This window comes from Trematomus bernacchii, unplaced genomic scaffold, assembly GCF_902827165.1.
Source record: "Trematomus bernacchii unplaced genomic scaffold, fTreBer1.1, whole genome shotgun sequence".
Taxonomy (NCBI): domain Eukaryota; kingdom Metazoa; phylum Chordata; class Actinopteri; order Perciformes; family Nototheniidae; genus Trematomus; species Trematomus bernacchii.
In genome coordinates, this window is record NW_022987567.1 from 4,261,097 (window position 1) to 4,284,559 (window position 23,463).

General features: G+C 39.4%; 1 protein-coding gene across 1 annotated transcript; it reads left to right on the top strand.

Annotated features, from left to right (window-relative positions):
• Positions 1-79: 79 nt before the first annotated feature.
• LOC117478993 (zinc finger protein 79-like) lies at positions 80-20,436 on the top strand (the record flags this gene model as incomplete). The annotated part of the gene is made up of 6 exons (XM_034125991.1): positions 80-110; positions 6,693-6,697; positions 7,364-7,514; positions 19,359-19,909; positions 20,078-20,302; positions 20,386-20,436. Coding segments are annotated over exons 1-6 (1,014 nt in total), but the record flags the coding sequence as incomplete, so codon positions are not given.
• Positions 20,437-23,463: the final 3,027 nt, after the last annotated feature.

The following is a 23,463-nucleotide window of genomic DNA, read 5'->3' on the forward strand; positions in this document are numbered from 1 at the left end:
CACAGTAGTTCATGAGAACTTTAGTTCATGAGAGCTCTGTTAGTTCTGATGAACTAAAGCAGATCGCGTTCACACCAAAATGAGTTCCTGGGGATGGATTAGGCAAATGAGCCGCTGACGTCACTTCTTCTTCTTCTGCTTTGGGTTTACTGGCAGGCCGCAAACAACTTCACGGCGAGTACAGTAGGTGGTGGTATGCACCTTAAAGTTGCAATTCGCCAAAAAACCGAGAGAAGAAGAAGAAAAAAAACTTCCGCTTCCGCTGTATGCTTCTGTTTACCTTCCGACCTCAGACACGGTATGGAGTTGACGTTTTGGTGCTCGTGTTATACAGCTTCGTAACTGAGTTATTTAAGCCAATAACTCAGCCACAAATACAAATACAGATCGACCAATCAAATGCAATAGAAATGCTGAGTCGGAGGCGAAGGCGGTTAAGAAGCCTTAACAAAAGGATTGGACGACGAAAAGCACACGCTATGGACATGTTTCGCTGTAGGACAGCTGAGGACCGTTATCACGCCCAAAGAACAGCAATGGTACATTCATTAAATCACATTAATACTATCTAATGTAGGATTTATGGAGTTATGTAGGGCTAATTTGTATCTTTGTATGTGTTCCAGATATGCGAATACTACGGAATGCGTCGTGTCCCGCGCTCTCTCTGGGTGAACAATAGAACATCGGCCTGGTGGGAGAAGGTGGTGCCAACGTACACCAATGTGCAGTGGATCAAAGATTTCCGAATGTCCAAGGGCTCTTTTTCAACTTCGCCTGGAAGCAACCTAAAAAAATCGCCGCGGGGCAAGACACGCGCACAGCCCTTATGAGGCATCTGAACAGCATGGAAATTGTAAATTGACAATAAAGCTGATCTTTTGTACAGTGCATTTGGTTCTCTCTTTTATTTACCACAGTCAACAGACACAATTACAATAGTGCAGACACACCTTAGTGCAAAGATTAAATGTCAGTATCAAAACAGTACTCATACTGTATATTTGTATATTAATATGAGTATATTATTATGTTAAATGTGTGTTAAAGACAATGGGATGAGGTTGAAAGCTCTTTAAAAAGCTTTTGTATACCATCTTTACTGTGATAAATACATACATGTTAAGCATACACACCTGAAGAACTACGTTACACACACACAGGTTAGTCTGTGTACCGCTGCACTGCTGCTGGTTTAAACAAAGACAGTCATGATGCTAGTGCTGTGCATGTAGGTTCTCTTTTATTTATCAGCAGCAGATCAATAAGTGTCAGTATCAAAACAATATAATAACAGTGGCAATATATATATATATATATATATAATAACAATAGGTAGGCTCAGCAGCAGACACACCTTAGTGCAAAGTTAGGTGTCAGTATTAATAACAGTGGCATATATATATAATCACAATAATACAAAATTAACTGTCCCAGGTGTAGGCAATTTGGGGTGAAGTGTCTTGCCCAGGGACACAACAACATCCTGACTGCAGTGGGGTTTGAACCTGTGCTCCCCTGATCCGAACACCAACGCACCAGACCACTGCACCACACGCCTCCCAACAAGTCATTGTACAGTTTATCAACGACGACAAGTTTTTCTTAATTTTTGTATTGAAGGCCTGTTGGATTTAATCAGCTCGCTTAGCACTGCCAGAAGCCCAGCCTGAAAGGTATTTTGTTGCTCCACCTGGCACCATGAGCAGCTAGTCGTCCGATTCCTGGGCCTTGTGTGAATGCAGCAGCCGTTCGTCGTGCATCTCCTTGGCACGCAGGTCCTCATTCTCCTTGCTGACCATGGCACGGCGGTCCATCGCCATGATGGTGTCAAGGAAGCTGTCATCGCGTGCCCACTTTCCTAAGGTGAAATATGCAAGATACAAGATCAGTTTAATCGCAACAACGAGACAACATTGTCCAACATTGGACATGGTGCAGGTATAAGATAGGATCAAATAATATCAAATAAAAAATAAATATCAAAGTGCCCTTATTTATTGTTTTGTGCTTAATGTATGCTTGAACTTTGTTTTATAGGGATTAGTGGACATCAGTTAGATGTGTAACCTTCTTTCAAGGCCAGAGTAGTTACAGTGTAAGTGGATTGACATCTAACATAACATGGCTGAGTACAATTATAACAATATAAAAAAAAAAGGAAACATAAATAGAATTTCAATTACATTTCTACTTAAATGTGCAAAAATATTAGAACATCAGTCTTTGTGGCATGCAGGTAATCAACTGTTTAAGCTTTTACCATTAACATGTAGAATGAATGTTGCAAATGACTTGAAATTATAGCAACTACAATGTATTGTTAGAGGTAGCATTATGTCCAGCTAGCATGCTAATTGCTAACGTTATATTATCGTTTTATCCCGGAGGGGAAAACTAGTTTCTAATCCTGAGAGAAACACCTCGCCTGAAACACACGATTAGTGCCATGAGTTAGTGAAGCAAATTACAGAACATTGCACACTTATTCACAAGTCAAAACGTGTTCATAGCGGGGACGGCTGAGAATAGCTAGCTAGCTAGATGTTGTTAGCCAGCTTGGACCTAGTTCTAGCATGGCTAGCTCGATCTACTGAGCAAATAAAAGTACATCTAAGACCAGTATTGTGCAGATTAAAACAGTGCAGTGCATGTATTTTATTTTACCTTCGTAGTCGTCCCGACATGACTTTGCCAGGTCTGCTAACTTTGCTGATCCACGGAAACTGCATTCAGTAGAAGCTTCTGAATGCGGCGCTTCGCGTCCTCCGAGTAAATCGCCAGAAGCGCCGACACATCCTCATCACTCCACCACTCCGATGATTTATTTAGTGTTGCTATAATAACTGCTTTCACAAAAGTAATCTCTTCGGGTGCGCTGGCCCGAAGCGAGCAAATACAATTGCAAAAAAAAATTCAGAGTCAAACGGGCATGGTTTGCATTCCGCACAGCCAATCAGACGTACAAACTATTTTCTCCCACGACAGTCCCTGCTCTCTAGCAGGGACTGAAAAGCGGGTCAGACGAACTAATTTGAACTACTTTAGTTCCTGGGGCTTTTTGGTGTGAACGCAAATATATCGTAGTTCTGATGAACTATTGTGGGAAAAGTACTCCAAAGTACTCCGGTGTGAACGCGCCTAATAAGACCCCTAGTGGAATGGAGCAGAGAATTACAATACAAAATGGCAGGAACACACCAAAAAGTAATCTTCAAATCCAACCCCACAGCGCCACCAAGAGTAAAGAGGATGATGATTGTCTATGAGTGAAAAAGGTGAATTTTGTGGTCTTCATATGTCATACTATAAATGTTGCATTACAGCTAAAATATAAAAGTGATAGAATCAAAGCCATTGTGGAGGCAGCTGGACAATTCCTTGACATTAAATATATTAAAGCAGACCAGATACATGCAATGCTAGCTATAAATGGAGTTGGGGAAAATGAAATTCAGGATGAGGGTTAGATCCTTAATCATGGTGCTGCACATACTACAGTGGAACGCAAGAAGCCTCATAGCTAATGGTCAGGAATTCAAGAAATATATATATGATCTAGAGGTGGTCCCTGAGGTAATACGTGTGCAAGAAACCTGGTTACAACCTCAATTAGACTTTGTCATTCCGGGATTTAGCTGTATAAGGCATGATAGATGGTGTGGCATATAGGGAGGTGCAATCTCCTGATGATATAGAGAGTATTATAGTGGAAATCTGCAACCCTAGAAAACAAGATAACATTAGGATAATCAATTTATACAACCCATGTCAAAATCTAACCACTGACATATTTAAAGAAATAGCAGGCATTAAACATATTAAGGAAATATGGTGTTCAATGCACACAACAGTTTATGGGGCAGCGACCATATAGACAGTAACGGAAATATAGTGGAAAAAAGGCTGGAGGAAAGAACACTAGTATGCCTTAATGATGGACATGGCACAAGAGTAGATGTGCACAGGGGGAAAGTATCATGCCGGGATCTGACATTAGTGTCAAACTGTTTGGTTCATACATGCGAATGGCTTGTTTTGAATAACTCCACTGTAGGAAGTGACCATTATCCAGTGCCTACTACAATTAATACTAATGTATATATACAGGAAGGGGGTGTACTAATCAGGTGGTGCTTTACTAAAGCTGATTGGGGGAAATTTAGGATATGGTGTAGCACGTTAAATTGAAGTTAAGGCATAATCTTTGTCTCCAATATCTTTTACAGTTATGTGTGTTCGCTACAATCATTGACATGTCTGTTCAACAGCACCACGTTGAAGTTAGACGGAAGCCGTCCTCCCGCCTGATGGAGCTTCTGGAAGAGTCTGCAAAGGAGCTGATTAAAGAGTACCAGGTAAATGTTCTGCTTGATTTGTGTGTCTGCTGTTCTGTTTGTACATGGATATCTCTATTCTCTAAAGGTAAGTTAATCTTGCCATTATGTGAAAAACCTCTTCAGTCTCCAGTTTTTAAGTTAACATTTAGATAAAGTACTTTTTTTTTACATACATTTTACTGTGTAATATTTATTTATATTTTCAAACTTACTCAATTTAAATGTTTAATATTCTGATTCAAAATGGGTTTTTCAGGAGAATTGATAGTTTGAGCCTAGAACCCAATTATTTTATCAGGTTTACTTCCTGTTTGGAACAAAGCAAACAGTTAATAAACTGAGCTTTCTTACTTGTAGTCATACTTTGACCATAACAAATAAGAGTTAATATAAATTCCCATATCCACAGAGTAGCTAATGTGCATATGATAATAAAGCCCTTTGAACCGTTTGAAGCTTACCCCATCCCCTCTGCTTAAAAAGAACATGTAAAATCAATGGCTACTTAAACACTGAATTAAATAGCTAGCTCAACCCAATCAGTCTTAGTAAATTCACAGAAAAGTTTACAGTATTGTATGTTAACACTGATTTACATGTTTTGACAGAATGGAGGCAAAGATATCGTCGAAAAAGGACTATGCTGAGTGTTGTGAAGATCCATGTCCCCCATGATGAAGTTCAGCAAAAGAAGACGCCACACCTCCCAACGTGTCCATATTCATCGAGGGATCGGAGGTGCTTGATGAGTGTAAATGTTTGGTGAATGCCTGCCTTCTGCTCACAGGCATCATCCATGCAATGAACTTAAGTAACACATCAAAGTTGAAATACGCTTCTGTCATTTTCAAAAATCCATCTTGAACTTAATTTCCTCAAGATTTCTCTTGAAAGTCCACATTTTTGCATAAGCAGTGGTGGAATTTTGAGGTACTTGAGAATTTCATTTCGGTTGCACTTTATACACCACTACAAATCAAAGGGAAATATTGTACTTTGTGCTTCACTATCTTATATAGAGTTTATAAAGTATAAGGTTCTGTTTTTTAATTTACCAAAACATTTAAATATTGTTAAAATATCCTTGAGCTATTACGTTTTTGTTTGTTAATATTGGATTTTTTACTACAGGGTACTTTTTACATGTAATAATCAAACAGCATTTGGCTAATTATAGTTTTACTTAAGTAACATTTTCATTACCAGACTTTCACTTGTAATAGAGTATTATTACAGTGTGGTATGAATATGTTTTACTTAACCCTTGTGTTGTGTTCGAAAGCTGTTACCGTTCATGGTGTTCGCGGGTCAATTTTGACCCATGATTTATCATGTTCAAAACACTCAAAAATAATGACTATCATCCAATATGGTTTTAACTACATCATAACTAACTTATTATGCATTCATAACCGGACAATCCTGTTGTAATGGTTCCACAACACATTACACCACATATTGCCCACGTGCATGTGTGTGTTCAGGTTCAAGTGTTAGTGTACATATTCTTTGTGAAAGGTGGAGTTCCTGTGGGGGGAGGGGGACCAGAGGGATGGGAGACCAGGTGCATGTTGCGAAAAAAGTATTGTTGCAGTTGATGAAGGGGGTGGGGGTGGGGTGTCTAAAGTCAAAGATGAATCTTGATTGGGACAAATTTGACCCAGAGTCACCCACAACAATTCTGCTGGGTCTTCACAGACCCGAACACCAAATTATACTTTTTTTTTTTTAGAGACCTTCAGACTTGGCTAAAATTGTCAAAATCAGTTTTGTAGTGTTTATATAGCTGTTGTGGAGGATATCATGAAGCGATAAAAAAAACTAGAGAGTAGTTATTATATAATTTTAACTTGAAACGGGTCACTGGAGACCCGAACAGTATTTGTTAAAATCATTGTAAACTGTAGATTAATCATGGCATGTATGTATGTAACAGAAGAAAACAAAATGTGTTGTTTAAAAGTGTCTACTGTTTCATGTTTTGTAGTAGCCGCCTTAGTGTAAAACAGTTTTATTGAATAAGAATGGCATTTGATGATTGATACTTAATAATAATTAAAAAAAAATCTTACTCCCCGTTTTTTTCAGTGTAGGGCAACCCAAATAGGACACTTGACGTCGAGACGGCTGCCCAATATGCATTGCGCATGCACGAGTTTTAAACTTAAACGGTTGCCCGATTTGCATTGCTATATATAATTCCAAAGCTGGTAAAGATCTTTCAAATGTAGCTATAATAGACATATAAGAAAAATACTGATCTAATAACAGAGATTTGTTCTTAAATCAACTTTTTTATGGAAAATGTTTTATGTAATTGTATTTAATTAATAAAATGAAAGACATTCACAGTTAATGTAATTAGATATACATTATTAATGCCATACCTTTTTGCATACATTCACAGTAAATATTTCTTCAGTATGATAGCTGTCTAACAGAAGTTAAATCCATTTCTCACTTATTCTGAGAATGTACTTAACCCAATAAAAGGACGTTGTTAAATAATAGTGAAGTCACGTTGTAATAACAATAACTCAACTCTCTCGTTCAGATTAATATTGTCGTTTTTTTTTTACTTTTCTTTTTCTGCTTTACCAAACGCCACTGTGTCAAGTGTCCTATTTGATTTGCCGTATGTAGTTGTCCAATATGGCGGACCATCTCGCACATGCGCATTGCGCAATTTAAATCGGGCAGGGATTCAGATCGGGTAGTCACACTGGGTCCAGGTGGCGTCTCGTCGCTACGGTTCTCTCTCTCTGTGTTCCTGAGCTCCAGCACTACTGATCCATCATCTGTGTGTTTGGATAAACCTCCGATTGGACTGTGTGCTCTTTTTTCTGGAGCGTTTACCTCGGACTATAGGAGCTAGCTTAGCATGCTAGCTGGAAACACGTTGGCAACACTACTCAGATTGAGAGTTTGATGGAGAGAAAGAAACAGTGTGTTTAACGGAGTTTGCAGGAAAAGGTGATCTAGTAAACATGATTAAAGTCCAAATGCTGCTGTCGTTGAAGAAGCAGCGACTCACTACTGAAGAGATATTTGCTCTGTTTGAAAAAACGGTAGCAGAGTACGAGGAGGAGCTGTCTCGTTCAAAAGAGGAGAACAAGAGACTCCAGAAACTACTGGACGCTGTTTTACAGCCTCAGCTTCGGATACACAGAGCAGGTATGTTCCCTTTACTCTTAATTAACACTTTAAACCGGGGTGACCAAACTACGGCCCGGGGGCCGGTGTTGTGTCAAATGATGCACCCCCCATCATGAAATGCCCCCCTTGTCACGGAATCGCGCATTTCTAAATGACACGTTTACACCTTAAAACGATGTTTAAAACGAAAAGTAAACGTTCAGGGTTTTTATTAATGGTAATTTTCAGACTGAGTTGTTTAGTGGTAGCTCATATAGTCTTGATTCTTGTGGTTAAACTTTTCGCTCCGTATTTGATGGTAGTGGTGTCGAAATTCATTCGTCACTTCCTTTTCAGTTTTTGTTTTTTTTAATCTTTTTTTTCTTATTATTGTTACGTCCTGTCTGTATACACGTGCTTTAAAATGTATTGTTTAATTTTACATATTTGTCATATAATAATCAAAATATATGTTTACAAATGTTACATAGTCTTTGTCAGCATATTTTTGCCACGTTATGCACCCCTTGCTATCTTACATAATAAAAGTGTCACATTCATGAAACTTGCTCCATTCATTGGTACAAGTCTTACAACTATACCCTGAAAAATGCTTGAGGGTGGGAATAATAGAAACATCTTTTTGGGTGGGGTGCAATTTATGACCGGCCTGGTTATCACAATATGCCCCCCCTTGCTATCTTACAAAATACAAGTGTCACATTCATGAAACTTGCTCCATTCATTGGTACTAGTCCTACAACTATACCCTGAAAAATGCTTGAGGGTGGGAATAATACAAACATCTTTTTGGGTGGGGTGCATTTTATGACAGGCCTGGTTATCACAATATGCCCCCCCTTGCTATCTTACAAATACAAGTGTCACATTCATGAAACTTGCTCCATTCATTGGTACTAGTCCTACAACTATACCCTGAAAAATGCTTGAGGGTGGGAATAATAGAAACATATTTTTGGGTAGGGTGCATTTTATGACAGGCCTGGTTTATCATCCGAGTCAGAAAAAAAAAAAAATTGGAGTGAGGGCAAGTCCTGCAATTGTCCAACACATGTACATACACACAGTAATTAATAATAAATGTTGAATGAAATAAAGAAATAAAGTGACATATTATCCATACTAAAATTGTGTACATTATCACACATAAAATAAACATTCACTCCAAAATAATGACTATCGTCCAATATTGTTTTAACTCCATCATAACCTTTAAATTACAACAGGATTGTTTGGTCATTATTTTGGAGTGTTTTGGAGATGGAGATAAATCATGGGTCAAAATTGACCCGCGAACACCATGAATGGTAACAGCTTTCGAACACAACACAAGTTTTAAAGATGAATATGACATGTTGTTCACACTGACTTTGATTGCTTACCATGTCACTGGACTCTAATCTTCAAAATGAATGTTTATTTTATGTGATAATGTACACAATTTTAGTATGGATAATATGTCACTTTATTTCGTTCAACATGTATTATTAATTACTGTGTGTATGTACATGTGTTGGACAATTGCAGGACTTGCCCTGACTCCAATTTTTTTTAATTTCTGACTCGGATGATAAACCAGGCCTGTCATAAAATGCACCCCACCCAAAAATATGTTTCTATTATTCCCACCCTCAAGCATTTTTCAGGGTATAGTTGTAGGACTAGTACCAATGAATGGAGCAAGTTTCATGCATGTGACCCTTTTTATTTTGTAAGATATTAAGGGGGGGCATATTGTGATAACCAGGCCTGTCATAAAATGCACCCCACCCAAAAAGATGTTTCTATTATTTCCACCCTCAAGCATTTTTTAGGGTATAGTTGTAGGACTCGTACCAATGAATGGAGCAAGTTTCATGAATGTGACACTTTTATTTTGTAAGATAGCAAGGGGTGCATAACGTGGCAAAAATATGCTGACAAAGACTATATAACATTTGTAAACATATATTTTGATTATTATATGACAAATATGTAAAATTAAACGATACATTTTAAAGCACGTGTAAACAGACAGGACCTAACAATAATAAGAAAACAAAAAAGATTAAAAAAAACAAAAACTGAAAAGGAACTGACGAATGAATTTCGACACCACTACCATCAAATACGGAGCGAAAAGTTTAACCACAAGAATCAAGACTATATGAGCTACCACTAAACAACTCACAGTCTGAAAATTACCATTAATTAAAAACCCTGAACGTTTACTTTTCGTTTTAAACATCGTTTTAAGGTGTAAACGTGTCATTTAGAAATGCGCGTTCCCGTGACAAGGGGGGCATTTCATGATGGGGGGTGCATAATTTGATACAACACCGGCCCTCAGCTAATTCAAAAAGTAAAATGAAATATGGCCCACAAATGAAACGTGTGCTTTTCTCATATTGTACTTCTTAAATATATATGTACAACCATATTACACACTAGTGTTCATGTGTTAATAAGCTCACTTTTTAAATAAATTCAGTCAATTCATGTTGATAAAATGTTCTAACAAATCTTAGTTGATGAAGAAGCCTAATAACTTATTTACATAACAAGCTTGAAATAGACCCTTCATATTTCATGTTATTATAATCACTCTGAGACTTCTGTTTTTAAGGGATGAGCTGCCAACAAGATAAATGAAACCCGATAGAGAGAGCTGTGATGTAGGCTGTTTTTTTCTTAAAACATATTCATTTATCAAGCCTAATTTAGCTACATTTTGATAACTTATAACTTAACTTACGAGGCGATATAGAGTGGCGAAGTCACGTCCATCTACTTCCGGTCCATGGGACCTTATTTCGGAAAAATAATGTATTGAAGTCAATGGAGAGAGAAAACTTATCTTTCGATCCCGTTTGAATTGTGCCATGAATTACACATATGATGTTTGTCAATCTTAACAAATTATTTCCATGTAAAAAAAGTCACAGTTTGTCGTAAAACTGTTGAAATATAAGACTATGAAAAATACGCAACTAGACAGACTACAAATCCCAGAGTCGCGTAAGTGATGTCACAATTGCTTTCCTCCACTAAGAGATAGCTAAGATCAGTGCCATATAGATAGAATCTATCTATATGGCGCTGGCTAAGATAAGATAACTTTAACAAGATGCCTGTGTGCTTAGTACCAGGTTGTATCAAGCTAGCTAGTAGCTAGCACGTTAGTTAGCATTACAGCCTTGTCATTTTTATTAGCCTTAACATGAAGTAACATTAAGTAACCCAAAATGTTAAACAGTAATAGTAGTAGTCATATTTCGTGAACCCTTTGAAGAGTACTGTCACACCGGTGTGATCATTCTATAATACACAATTTAAGCCCGGGGGAGAAATGCTAACGCTGACGCTAGCATCGGCGATCTTCTCTACTTCATGCTATCTGCACAAATGGTTGACATTAAACATTAAAAAGACCAGGCAGTTCAGAGAGAATCAAAGGAAGGCAGGCAGGCAGGCAGCTTTGCATGACCTTCTTCCGGACGTGTTTCATTGTGGTGATAGTGAGGGTAGTCAATCGTTTTGTTGACAAGACAGTAGTGACGGCCATCTTGGTGACGTGTGTTGTTCTGTGAGACCAGAGATGTAGTTCATTGAGCGTTTCACACAAACAAATGTGTTACTTCACAGTTTTACGACACATTTTTTTTTTTTTGACTTGGAAAATTATCTTTTAAATTGACAAACATCATATGTGTAATTCGTGGCACAATTAAAACGGGATCGAAAGATAATCTTTCTCTCTCCATTGACTTCAATACATAATTTTTCCGAAATAAGGTCCCATGGAGGTCCACCGGAAGGGGAGGGACTTCGCCACTCTATACCTCACCTTTATGAGTGGCCCAGCCCTTCGTATATTTTTCTGTATGTGGCCCTCTGTGAAAAAAGTTTGGACACACCTGCTTTAAACTCTTTGGTAACACGTTAAAGTCTTTGGTAACACTTAAGTCTATTTATTATTGCTGGGCAACGATTACACATTTTAATCATGATTAATCAAAGGATTTTCTGCGATTAATTGCATTGTTATGCACACAATTCAATAATGTATTCAAAATGTGTTTTTTGCGCACTTTTATTTTAAACATAAGATTATTTTAACAGTAGTAGGCCTATTCCCTTTACAGAATAGCATTTCAAATATTTCTTGTCAATCTCAACGCCTGGAACAGATTACAAATGTCCATGTAAGAGTTTGGTACCTTTCTCCATGTTTCTGTCCCCCCCACTTATGTTCTGTGTTGGTTCATGTGAGCACTGCAGCGGTCTAAGGCCCGCCCAAAATGCTCTCATTTTATTAACACTTTCAACTCTTTTTTTAAGCTGAAAAATAATTTCTTTGATTTAAAGACAAGTGAATACATTTCATATAAGGGATTAATAAATGAATTATCATGCAATTATATTGACCAAAAAGTATATATATAATATAAAAAATAAATGTAGAAAATATTTAATTCATAAAATAATAAATGTTTCCTTTTGCAGTTGTTCCACTATTTATCTCTCTTGTTTTTTAATGTTCCCCATTTATAAATGTATTTTTTAATGATGAATTCATTGTTAAATATATGTATATAGTATGTATTTATTTTTTCATCTTGAGACAAGAAATACAAAATTACATTTTGGGTGTATTCAGATTGCTGGGTTCCCTCTTCTATCATCATTTATAGAAGTGCAACCTTAAACATGTACAGCAGTAAAATGCGACACTGACAATAATCAAGAAACATCATAAATCAAACACTGACAGGGAACATTTTATTGCAGTATCATTACTTTTACATAAGAAGGTGCTGTACATGTTTCTGAGAATACTTTTAAGTACTTTTACTTAAAGGGGAACTAGTATGCAAAAGGCCTGAGCACAGGCAGGTGACAATATTGCCACCTGTACTGAAGACTAGGGCTGCTCGATTATGGCAAAAATCATAATCTCGATTATTTGGGTCAATAATTGATATCACGATTATTAAAAACAATTATCCATTTACTTTGAAAACATCAATTTATTGGAGAAAATACATTTGAACAGTATGTTTTTAACAGTTGATTACCCTGAACTTGAAGTATAATTCAACTGAAAAAAAAAAAAAAAAGTAATAATAAAAAAAGAATCGTTTTATTTCGATTACGTTGTTTTCGTAATCGTTGCAAGCCATAATCGTAATCGCGATTTTAAAATACGATTAATTGAGCCCGGCTCATTCAAGTCCGTAGGTTCGCCTCGTTGATTTGGCTTAAAGGGGACCTATCATGGAAAATGCACGTTTGTACGTCTTTTATACATGAATATGTGTCCCCGGTGTTCCAGGGAACTCACCAAGTGTCAGAAAACACAACCCTCTCTATTTTCCTCCATACCCAAATCTCTAAAAAAGGGGCTGCAACGGATCTGATAAAAACTGATCCAGATTTGAACACTGTCCGGACGTCAGGACGGTGGCGCTACGGCTATTGGGCCAACTCTCCACCTATCAGGGGAATGTGGGGTTGGGCCACGGCCGGCCATTGCCGCTCGAAAGCGCTGGAGATGCTGTAGTACATATGCCAGGCCTGTAAGTGGCGCTGTAGTCTGCCACAAAAGCAGCGAAGCAGACTTCCCGCCCATAGTTACCATGGTTACCCTTCTGTTTATTCTCCGCTGTGGCTTTTTTCTCCCCTCCCCGAGGCAAGCGTTTGCTCCCGCTGCTTCAATTCAATGCAATCCCTCCCCGTCGAGGCAAGCACTGTAATTCTCTCCGGTTAGTCCACCAGCAGATGACAAACACCCGCCTCTTCCAAGGAACGAGGGGACCGTGCGGCAGAGTTTCAGTTTCTTTCGCCGGTCAAGATGTCCGTTAAAGTTTAAATCTTCCGGACAAAATTAGAAAAGTGCCGGTCAAAGGTCTTCTTTGTTATTTATTGAGCTTTAAAACAAATAAATAACGACTCTATATAATAAAACACGGAGGACGGAGATCTCTTTTTCTCCCCCTCTTCTGACAGCCCAGCAGCTGATCAGAGCACGGCTACCCTCTCCTGCAGGGGGGCGTGGTCAGCTGCAGCTCACAGAATCATCCCCGTAGACAGCAAACAGCACATAGAGCGAAATGAGGCATGGCTAAAATGCATGATCTGTTTGGTATTTTGAAAACAGAAACGTATAAATATACCTTATATAGGTATGGCCCTACAATATATCATTTAAATATAGCATGATAGGTTCACTTTAAATCTAAAATACTGCCACACCGGAGAATCGAGATGTGTAGTTTTTTGGTTTTGTGGTTTTGTAACCAATTCCATTTCACTTTAAATTCCCCGCGAGTAAGGCACACGTTGTCTCCCGCTTTTCGATATATTAATAATTTGGCTGCTACGCTGCTGCACGTGCACACGGAGTGTCCTGACCTGGCTGTGTGTCAGCCCCGCCCCTCACAGCGCGCGTGGCCGGCAGCCACAGCGCTCCTGGCAGCCACAGCGCTCCTGGCTAAAATGCTGGTCACATCCTTATGTAAACGGCAATTAATCGAGCTCAGAAAAGTTATCGAGTCCATTTGTATTTATCGTACGATAAGTCAATTTAACGATTATCGCGACAGGCCTACCTGCAGTATACTTTTACTTAAAGTGGACCTATCATGCTATATTTGAACAATATATTGTAGGGCCATACCTATATAAAACATGTCTGTGAAGTGTTTTTTTCAAAATACCAAACAGATCATGCATTTTAGCCATGCCTCATTTCGCTCGATTTGCTCTTTCCAGCCCTGTTTTTGCAAGGGCTGATTCTGTGACATAGCTTTAATGCAAATGAGCTGCAGCTGACCACGCCCCCTGCTCTAAGATCAGCTGCTCGGCTGTCAGAAGAGGGGGAGAAAAAGAGATCTCTGTCCTCCGTGTTTTATTCTTATATGATTATATAGAGTCATTATTCATTTGTTTTAAAGCTCAATAAATAACAAAGAAGACCTTTGACCGGCACCTTTCTAATTTTGTCCGGAAGATTTCAACTTTAACGGACATGTTGACCGGCAAAAAAAAGTCTAACTGAAACTCTGAGGTAATTGGAGCTGAGGTGGGATTTTAGTTGTGAGGCAATGACACGTTCAAGTATTTTTGACAGAAAGGGGAGATTTGAGATGGGCCGGAAGTTGGACACGATGTAAGGTTTGAGTCCAGGTCTTTTGAGAATGGGTTTGACAGCAGCCAGTTTGAGAGAGGGGGTAACTGATCCAGATCTGAGGGAGGAGTTAATGATGGTGGCGATGAATTGGAAGATGGCAGGTCTCTTTAACACATTTGGAGGGCATTGGGGCAAGTGTGCAGGTGGAGTTAATTCCAGTCATGAAGTCGGACAGTTGCATGGGGGTCACAGGGGAGAAGTGGGACAGGGGCTGTGAGGTGAAGGGGGGGGGGAGCCAGGAGGGGAGGTGGGGGGTGCTGATGAGGGTGTCAGATTGCTGTAAATGTTGCTGATTTTGGTTTGGAAAAACGAGAGGAAGGAGTTGCAATGTTCGGTGGTGAAGGATGAGGTGGCGTTGTCACAGGGTTTGAGATGTTTGCTGATGTATGAGAAAAATAAAGAGCTTTTTGAACATTAAAGAAGAATAGAATCCTTTATTGTCATTATACAGGTACAATGAGATGAGTAGAGCTACTCCTTTTTTTTAAGGTGCCATCAAAAATACAAAAAGCAACAAGAGACGTACACACTCAGGAGAAGACAACAAGCATTCATACAGCATAAAGCATGGAGACATGTCCCAGTAGAGAAACTAAATACTGAAATGAACATTAAATGTCCTCTTAAAGTACAAGTTTCTTTGTGACACACTTCCAACATATTAAAATGAATTCACCAATACACTCGTCATTAACCTAAAACTTTTTTATTTTTAAACACATAAAGATTCAAGAATGTAATGTCACAACATGGAAACATGTCACTGTAGAGGCACACGATACTAATAAGAAACTTAAAATGAGCATCACAACTTGCAAGTCCACTTCATCCAGTTGCAGCAAAATGTAAATCTTCTAAATCTGCACCTGAAATAGAGAACAATCGTGTAAGTACATTATGAAGCAGACCTTAATAAAGTAATAGGAACTGAGAACATGACAAAGAATAAGATGCACACAAGTACAACAGTTACAGCACGGACTGTTCCCGCTGCTACAAACGGCTGATATTAAGACGCTTCAATGCGCAGGTCACAGAAGTAGATGCATTGTGGGACATGTGGTTTATGCGCACCGTATTTCGATGAAATAAACTAAATATATTCCTTTCTTTTCTATAAAATATTTTCTAAAACAACAGAAATACAAATTTGTTTCCCCCATTTCAAGAGTAAAAAATAGCATTCATACACAATATGAATGCTATTTCTGAACACATTTAGCATTTTACTCGTTCAATGGCGCGAGGCACCCCCTCTGTATCTGGGCAGGTTTAGCGCGAGCTGAACCAGAAAAAAGTTGCAAGTTCCACTTCACAGCAATGGCCCAGCTTTCAGAACATAGCAGGGGCTAATAAGCTACAATTCAGAGAGCCAGGACACGGCTAATTACTGGCACGAATACACACAACCTCTCCGAAACTTGCCAATTTAGCTGAACCGATAGCCGGGACACAGCTAATTACTGGAACGAACAAACACAACCTCTCTAAATCAAGCTACAAACATAGGCAGTTACCATTCAAAACTTTAAAAAATCACAAGCGTTACAGGGCTCAACGCTAACTTTTAAAAGTGGTTGCCAGGCTGGCAACCAGGCATCAGCTTTTGTTTGCCAAAACTGAAAATACGGTTGCCATTTTTAGTCACCTTATATTTTAAATAATTAAGATACTATACAGTTATACATCAACTTAATAATGAAAATGTGACACAAAATAATGTTCAAATGCTTTACATTAAAGGGGACCTATCATGCAAAATGCACTTTTGTACATCTTTTATACATCAATATGTGTCCCCGGTGTGTCAGGGAACTCACCAAGTGTCAGAGAACACAACCCCCTCTCTTTTCCTCCATACACAAATCCCTAAAAACGGGGCTGCAACGGATCTGATAAAAACTGATACAGATTTGAAATTGTTCTGACGTCAGAAACGGGGTGCTCCGCCTATATGGGCAACTTTCCACCTATCAGGGGAATGGGGGGTGGGCCACGGCCATTGCCGCTCGAGAGCGCTGGAGACGCTGTAGTACATATGCCAGGCCTGTAAGTGGCGCTGTAGTCTGCCACAAAAGCAGCGAAGAAGACTTCCCGCGCATGGTTGCCATGGTTGCCCTTCTGTTTATTCTCCGCTGTGGACGCTCTGGCTCTTTTTCTCCCTCCCCGAGGCAAGCGTTTGCTCCTGCTGATGTAATTCAATGCAATCCCTCCCTCGCTGTAATTCTCTCTGTAAAACACCCACCTCTATATAATCATATAAGAATAAAACACGGAGGACGGAGCCTCTCTTTTCCTCCCCCTCTTCTGAGAGCCCAGCTGATCAGAGCACGCCCCCCTCTCCTGCAGGGGGGCGTGGTCAGCTGCAGCTCATTTGCATTAAAGCTACAGTCACAGAATCAGTCCTTGCAAAAACACGGGCTGGAAAAGAGCAAATGGAGCGAAATGAGGCATGGCTAAAATGCATGATCTGTTTGGTATTTTGAAAAAAAAACTTCACAGACATGTTTTATATAGGTATGGCCCTACAATATATTTGTCAAATATAGCATGATAGGTCCACTTTAAGTAATTAACACAATTATTTGAAACTAAAGTGGTAGTAAACTTGTCCACCCTCAATTGCTGGTATACAAAACACCAGTAGTGCAGCTGTTGTCATGTTCTTCACAGATCCCTCACAAATGAATTGAGCAAGTCGCTAGTTTCGTCATCCGTTGTCTCCCTTTCAAATGTGGGTTTTCTTGACCTTTGTGCTGATCCCCACCATAGATCCATTGGCCCTTCAGCATTGAAGTCTTGGATACATTTCTAATGTTAAATAAATGAAAACATTTAAGAATTAGATATTACTTATTAATGCTGTAAATTATTTATTAATATGTCTTACTATATTTAAAATGTGTTACCTTTTAATAGAAGTGATTATATTTGTATGCCAATATTTTTCTATGGTAAAGTTTCGTTTTGCACTTTTATTTTGGTAGTAGATGTTAACGGGTTGGCCGAACTTTTTACCCCACAGTCAAACAACTTAATTTGCTTCGCCATTTTTTGTAAAACAAACACACGGCGCACAGCGCACGCGAGTAAACGTGCATCGCTTTCTGGCTCCGTAATCACACCAATGCACGTGCGACTTAAGTATCAGGTTCCGACTGGTCACAACAATAATTAAATATCACTCTTAATACAACAAATAATTAACATTTATCTATTTTGGGGTGCACATTTAGCTGTTTGCTGTCCTTATTTCTTCATGTTAAAAAGTGGTTGCCACTGATGGCAACCAAAGGCCAAGAAGTGGTTAACAATTTTTCTGAATGGTTGCAAATGGCAACCTGGCAACCGTTACTGTCGAGCCCTGCGTTATAAATAAGAGTGTGAATGCTTGAGGCTTATTTATTTTATAAATGTTTTGTGAAACATAATCCTGTAATGTTTGCTTGGTGAACTGACATTTTCATTCACACTCTGCCCTCAAATAAAGTGTCTTTATAAATATTGAAACACCAGTTAGGTGTTGATTTAACTCCATTTAGCTACTTTTCGTCTTGCCTGAAACCGTTAAATATGCAACCACTCACCTCACTTTGCCTGTCCGTCAGTGGTTCATCAGCCGAAAATATCTGCGCAGTGCGCACCCATTACTTGGTAGGTCATGTTTACTGTCACATCACTTTAAAAAAAAACGTAATCATCTGCCGCTTTGCTTTTCGTAGTCATCATCAATCTGTCAGGTTGAAGTTCTTCTTTTGATAATGGCGAATCGAAACCCGGTGGTTCACAAAAAAACGCATGTCCCTGTTAAATGCCTTCATTCAATGAAAACAACTACAAGACCGGGACTATTTTCACCGCACAGGAATATGTCATGGAAAGTTGTAGAACAATACAAATCACAACTCTCACTGTTCAGTCAAATTGACTTAATATAATTTACAGGTCATTGAGCTGGCTTACAAAGCTGAGTTGAAATAATAGCAACTTGTGAAATTAAGTAGAAATTGCATAAATTGATATATTAAGTGAAAGGAACTTAAAGAAAAAAGTTACAATAACTTAATGATCAAATCCTTTTTTACAGTGTACTGTTTCAGAAATAATGCTTGAAGTGGTTTGGAACATAATATGGCATTTAATCACGGCTGAGTTTCTCCCGGTAGAAAACTCTCTTAGCAGGGGTAAACTGCACGCTACAAAGGGGCGTGGCTAGCAGCAGCTGTTCCATTTAAAGCTACGGTCACAGAATCAGCCTTTTTGGAACAGCGCTGTAATAGAGGGGTTTGAGGCATGGCTACAATGGGTGATCTGTTTGGTATTTTAAGCAAAGAACTTCACAGACATGTTTTGTATAGGTATGGCCCTACAATATATTTTTAGTATTGCCATTCTATAGGCGTGGTGTAGCTGTGAACGATCCCAAATACAATTTATTGTTTACATTGCAGCTAGTTCTAAACCAGAAGAAATAACCCCTTTTCATTTTTAACTGGAAGTGGAAAGGGGCTGGGCTAAGGTGAATTGAGCCAACAAAAATAAACAATAGGTGGGACTAAGAAAGACAATATTAAAGTATAAAAACAAAGGCATTATTAGGGCTGAAAAATGTCTCCCGTTTTAATGGTGATTAGATTTTTAAATGCTAACACTTAACAGTTTTTTCTGACTGTGTTTCCTGTTTCCTGCAGACGTCCAGCAGCTGGTGGTGGTTAAAGAAGAGGTTCTCCCTGACCAGCAGGAGTGGAGCACCAGTCTGGACCAGGAGGACCCAGAGCCCCCCCCACACATTAAGCAGGAACAGGAGGAACTCCGGATCAATCAGGAGGGAGAGCAGCTTCAGGAGCTGGAGGAGACTGATATTACCAAGTCCACTTTCACTCCTGATCCTGTGAAGAGTGAAGATGATAAAGAGAAACATCAGTCCTCACAGCCTCATCAAAGACAAACTGAACACATGGAAACAGAAGCTGATGGAGATGACTGTCGAGGACCAGAACCAGCCAGGAACTCAGATCCAGAGAGCAGTTTACAACCAAAGACTGAGGACGACAATGGAGACTCTTCTGAACCTGACACAGAAGACAGTGCTGATTGGAAGGAGACCAGAGAACCTGCATCAGGCTCAAACTCACTGAAAAATAGACATGAATCTGTCAGTGATCCACGACGTAGTGCTGAAAAGAAACCATTCAGCTGCTCAGTCTGTAAGAAAGCTTTTTCACTGAGTGGAAATTTAAAGGCACACATGAGAGTCCACACAGGAGAGAAACCATATAGATGCTCAGTCTGTAAGGAAGCTTTTTCACAGAGTGGAAATTTAAAAAAACACATGAGAGTCCACACAGGAGTGAAACCACACAGCTGCTCAGTCTGTAAGAAAGCTTTTTCACAGAATATAGTTTTAAAGAGACACATGACAGTCCACACAGGAGAGAAACCACACAACTGCTCAGTCTGTAAGAAAGCTTATTCACGGAGTGGAAATTTAAAGGCACACATGAGAGTCCACACAGGAGAGAAACCACACAGCTGCTCAGTCTGTAAGAAAGCGTATTCACAGAGTGGAAGTTTAAAGGCACACATGAGAGTCCACACAGGAGAGAAACCACACAGTTGCTCAGTCTGTAAGAAAGCTTATTCACAGAGTGGAAGTTTAAAAAAACACATGAGAGTCCACAGAGGAGAGAAACCACACAGCTGCTCCGTCTGTAAGAGAGCTTTTTCACAGAGTGGACATTTAAAGGAACACATGAGAGTCCACACAGGAGAGAAATCACACAGCTGCTCAGTCTGTAAGAAAGCTTTTTCACAGCATATAGTTTTAAAGAGACACATGACAGTCCACACAGGAGAGAAACCACACAGCTGCTCAGTCTGTAAGAAAGCTTATTCACGGAGTGGAAGTTTAAAGGCACACATGAGAGTCCACACAGGAGAGGAAATATACAGCTGCAATGTTTGTGACAAAAGATTTAAATGGCGTAATTGTTTCAAAAGACACAAGTGTGTTGGTCGTCAGTCCTCAAAGCCTCTTAAGCCCCACAGACCCGCCGATGGGGCCGAAACCACAACATCTGCAAGCAACAGCGTCTGAGGGCTTCTTAAGATGTAATAAACTAATATTTTCAATAAACACAAATGTGTTGGTCGTCAGTCCTCACAGCTTAATGAAATTCAAACTGAGGATAACTGAGAGGCAGAACCTCCAATCAGCAGCTCAGCTGAACACATGGAAACAGAAGCTGATGGAGAGGACAATGAATAATTCTTATGACAGTTCACACATGAGAAAATTTGCCTGACTGGATCAACATTGTTGCACAACATTCATATATGACTTACATGAACTCCATCTTTATCAACATAAGTGGACAATATGTTTAATGTTTTTGTTATACTGATTTTCTGATTAATATGTTAAACCACTGACTGTTGATGAACCATTTTATTGTGGATTAAGGGCTCTAAGTTTCCATATGCAGATATAGGATGATATGATGTATTGTTCTTTATATCTAAATGTTTTGTATCATTGCTATCCTGCTAATAAACCCTCTTTTACATAAATATACCTGTTATCTGATTGTTTTTGCTTCTGTAACTGTAATGGAACACATTTGCTTATTTTGTATCCTGATGACCTAATGTAATACGTTAGAATATAATAGAATATTTTATTGTCATCACACATCAGTGTAACGAAATTCAGTTGGCTTCTCTCACTGCAGTACATAAATAAGAACACATCCATAAAAGCAGTGATAAAGCAGAGATAGTAGTAATAATCAGGGTCATCACTTAAATGCACTTTATCAGAATGTTAAAATACATTTTTAAAGATTATTTAATAAAGAAAAGCTACAATGTTTAAATATAAATAGTTAGTGATGTCTCTGATGATACTGCTGGCTTTCTTCTGCAGTCGACTTTTGTAGATGTTGTTAAGGTTGGGCAGCTCAGTCCCAACGATGCGCTGAGCAGCCTTCACCACCCGTTGCAGGTCCTTCCGCTCTGCGGCTGTGCAGCTGGTGTACCACACAGTTATGCAGCTGGTCAGGGTGCTTTCAATAGTCGACCGATAGAAGTTTACCAGCAGTTTTTGTGGAAGCCTGCTGTCTCAGTTTCCTCAGGAAAAACAGTCTCTGCTGTGCCTTTTTCACCAGGTTTGAGGTCCAAGTGAAATTATTGGAGATATTGACTCCAAGGAACCGTAGGTCCTCCACGCTCTCCACTGCTTCTCCATGGTTGTGGAGGGGGAGATGGACTTCCTTTTTTGTCCTCCTGAAATCAACAATGAGCTCCTTAGTTTTGGTTTTAGTTACCCCCTAAGCCTGATTTCACCCACTTGCAACCGATTCGCTAATAATCACAAATGTTCATTTCTTTGACCCCTTGACTCGACAACTTTCTTGTTTAATAATCGTTACATCTCCTCAGGACCAAGTTCCCGTGTCCTGCCTTTCACCTGCTGATCACCCACTGCTCATTTAAGGTGGACTGACCTTTACTATGGACCAGCTAGTCTTAGGCCGTATCTCATTTGTGAGATTCCCCTCCTCGACTCCTATCCTTGTGTCTTAGTCCCACCCACAGGAGATGCGAACAGAGGAGCCGAGGAGGGGAGTCGAGGAGAGAGGAGGGGAAGCAGCAGGCTGTTAAAGAAATTAGAACTCCTCTCCTCTGAGCGGTCATATTAAAGAGACGTCCATTAATGATGACAGGAGGCACAGCAGCCCTCTGTCTGATGGAAATATGTGTTCATGATGACTTATATATATTTACTTTGAATTCATTCACAGTTCGGTATAATGAGACAATAACAGGCTACAGATGCGGACGGACACACACACACACACACACACACACACACACACACACACACACACACACACACACACACACACACACATATATATATATATTTATATAAATATATACAATTTCAGAATCAAACAAGTATGAGAACACTCTCATAATAACGTAACACTATCAGAGATTGGATATATCCCCCCCCCCCCTCTGGTCGCTACAATGAGGAAAATAAATGACGGGCCAAAAGTTGTATTTACAAGTATTAAAAGTAAGCAGAGGACACCAACCCAACTGAGACCTGTTTGTCCGCTGCATCTACGCACACACTGTACCACACGCACCTACAACTCCTAAAGCATATAATATATATCAGGATACAGCCGTTGTGTATTTTATTATGTGAAGCACTAAATGGTTTTAGATAAATATCGACTCTTTGTTTGTAGATATCTACTAAACTAAAGCAAATAAAGAGAGTAATGTAGGCCTGTTATACTGAGTGATATGTATTATACACACTGCTCTGCTTTCTGCACGGACCTCACAGCTGTTCTCACTGTAAACATTGCGTCGCGATGAAAGCAGTTAATAAAATAATATCCAGGGGATGCATGCAGAGCTGTCATTGGCTGAGATAAGTCCGGCCGTGCGTCACGACTCTTTGAAACATCTCAAATGCATCCACAGAGGAACCGTGGAGGACCGTGGAGGACCCATCAGTGTATCCTCGATTATAGCTCCTCCAGAGAGCCTCCTCGACGCTCGATCCTCGGTCCTCGATGTGCATTTAGAGAAATTAGATGTCCTTCAACATGACGCGCTGAAATTCATTTCCGGGTCACTACCGGAGGATCGAGGATTCAAGGAGTCAAGGAAATAAATTAGCAAAAAGTGCATTACAAAAGGAAATAACATTACCAGTTCAACTTGGTAAAGGAGAAGGAAAAGCAGTAATTAAGAAAAAAGGGATGTAGATCTGGC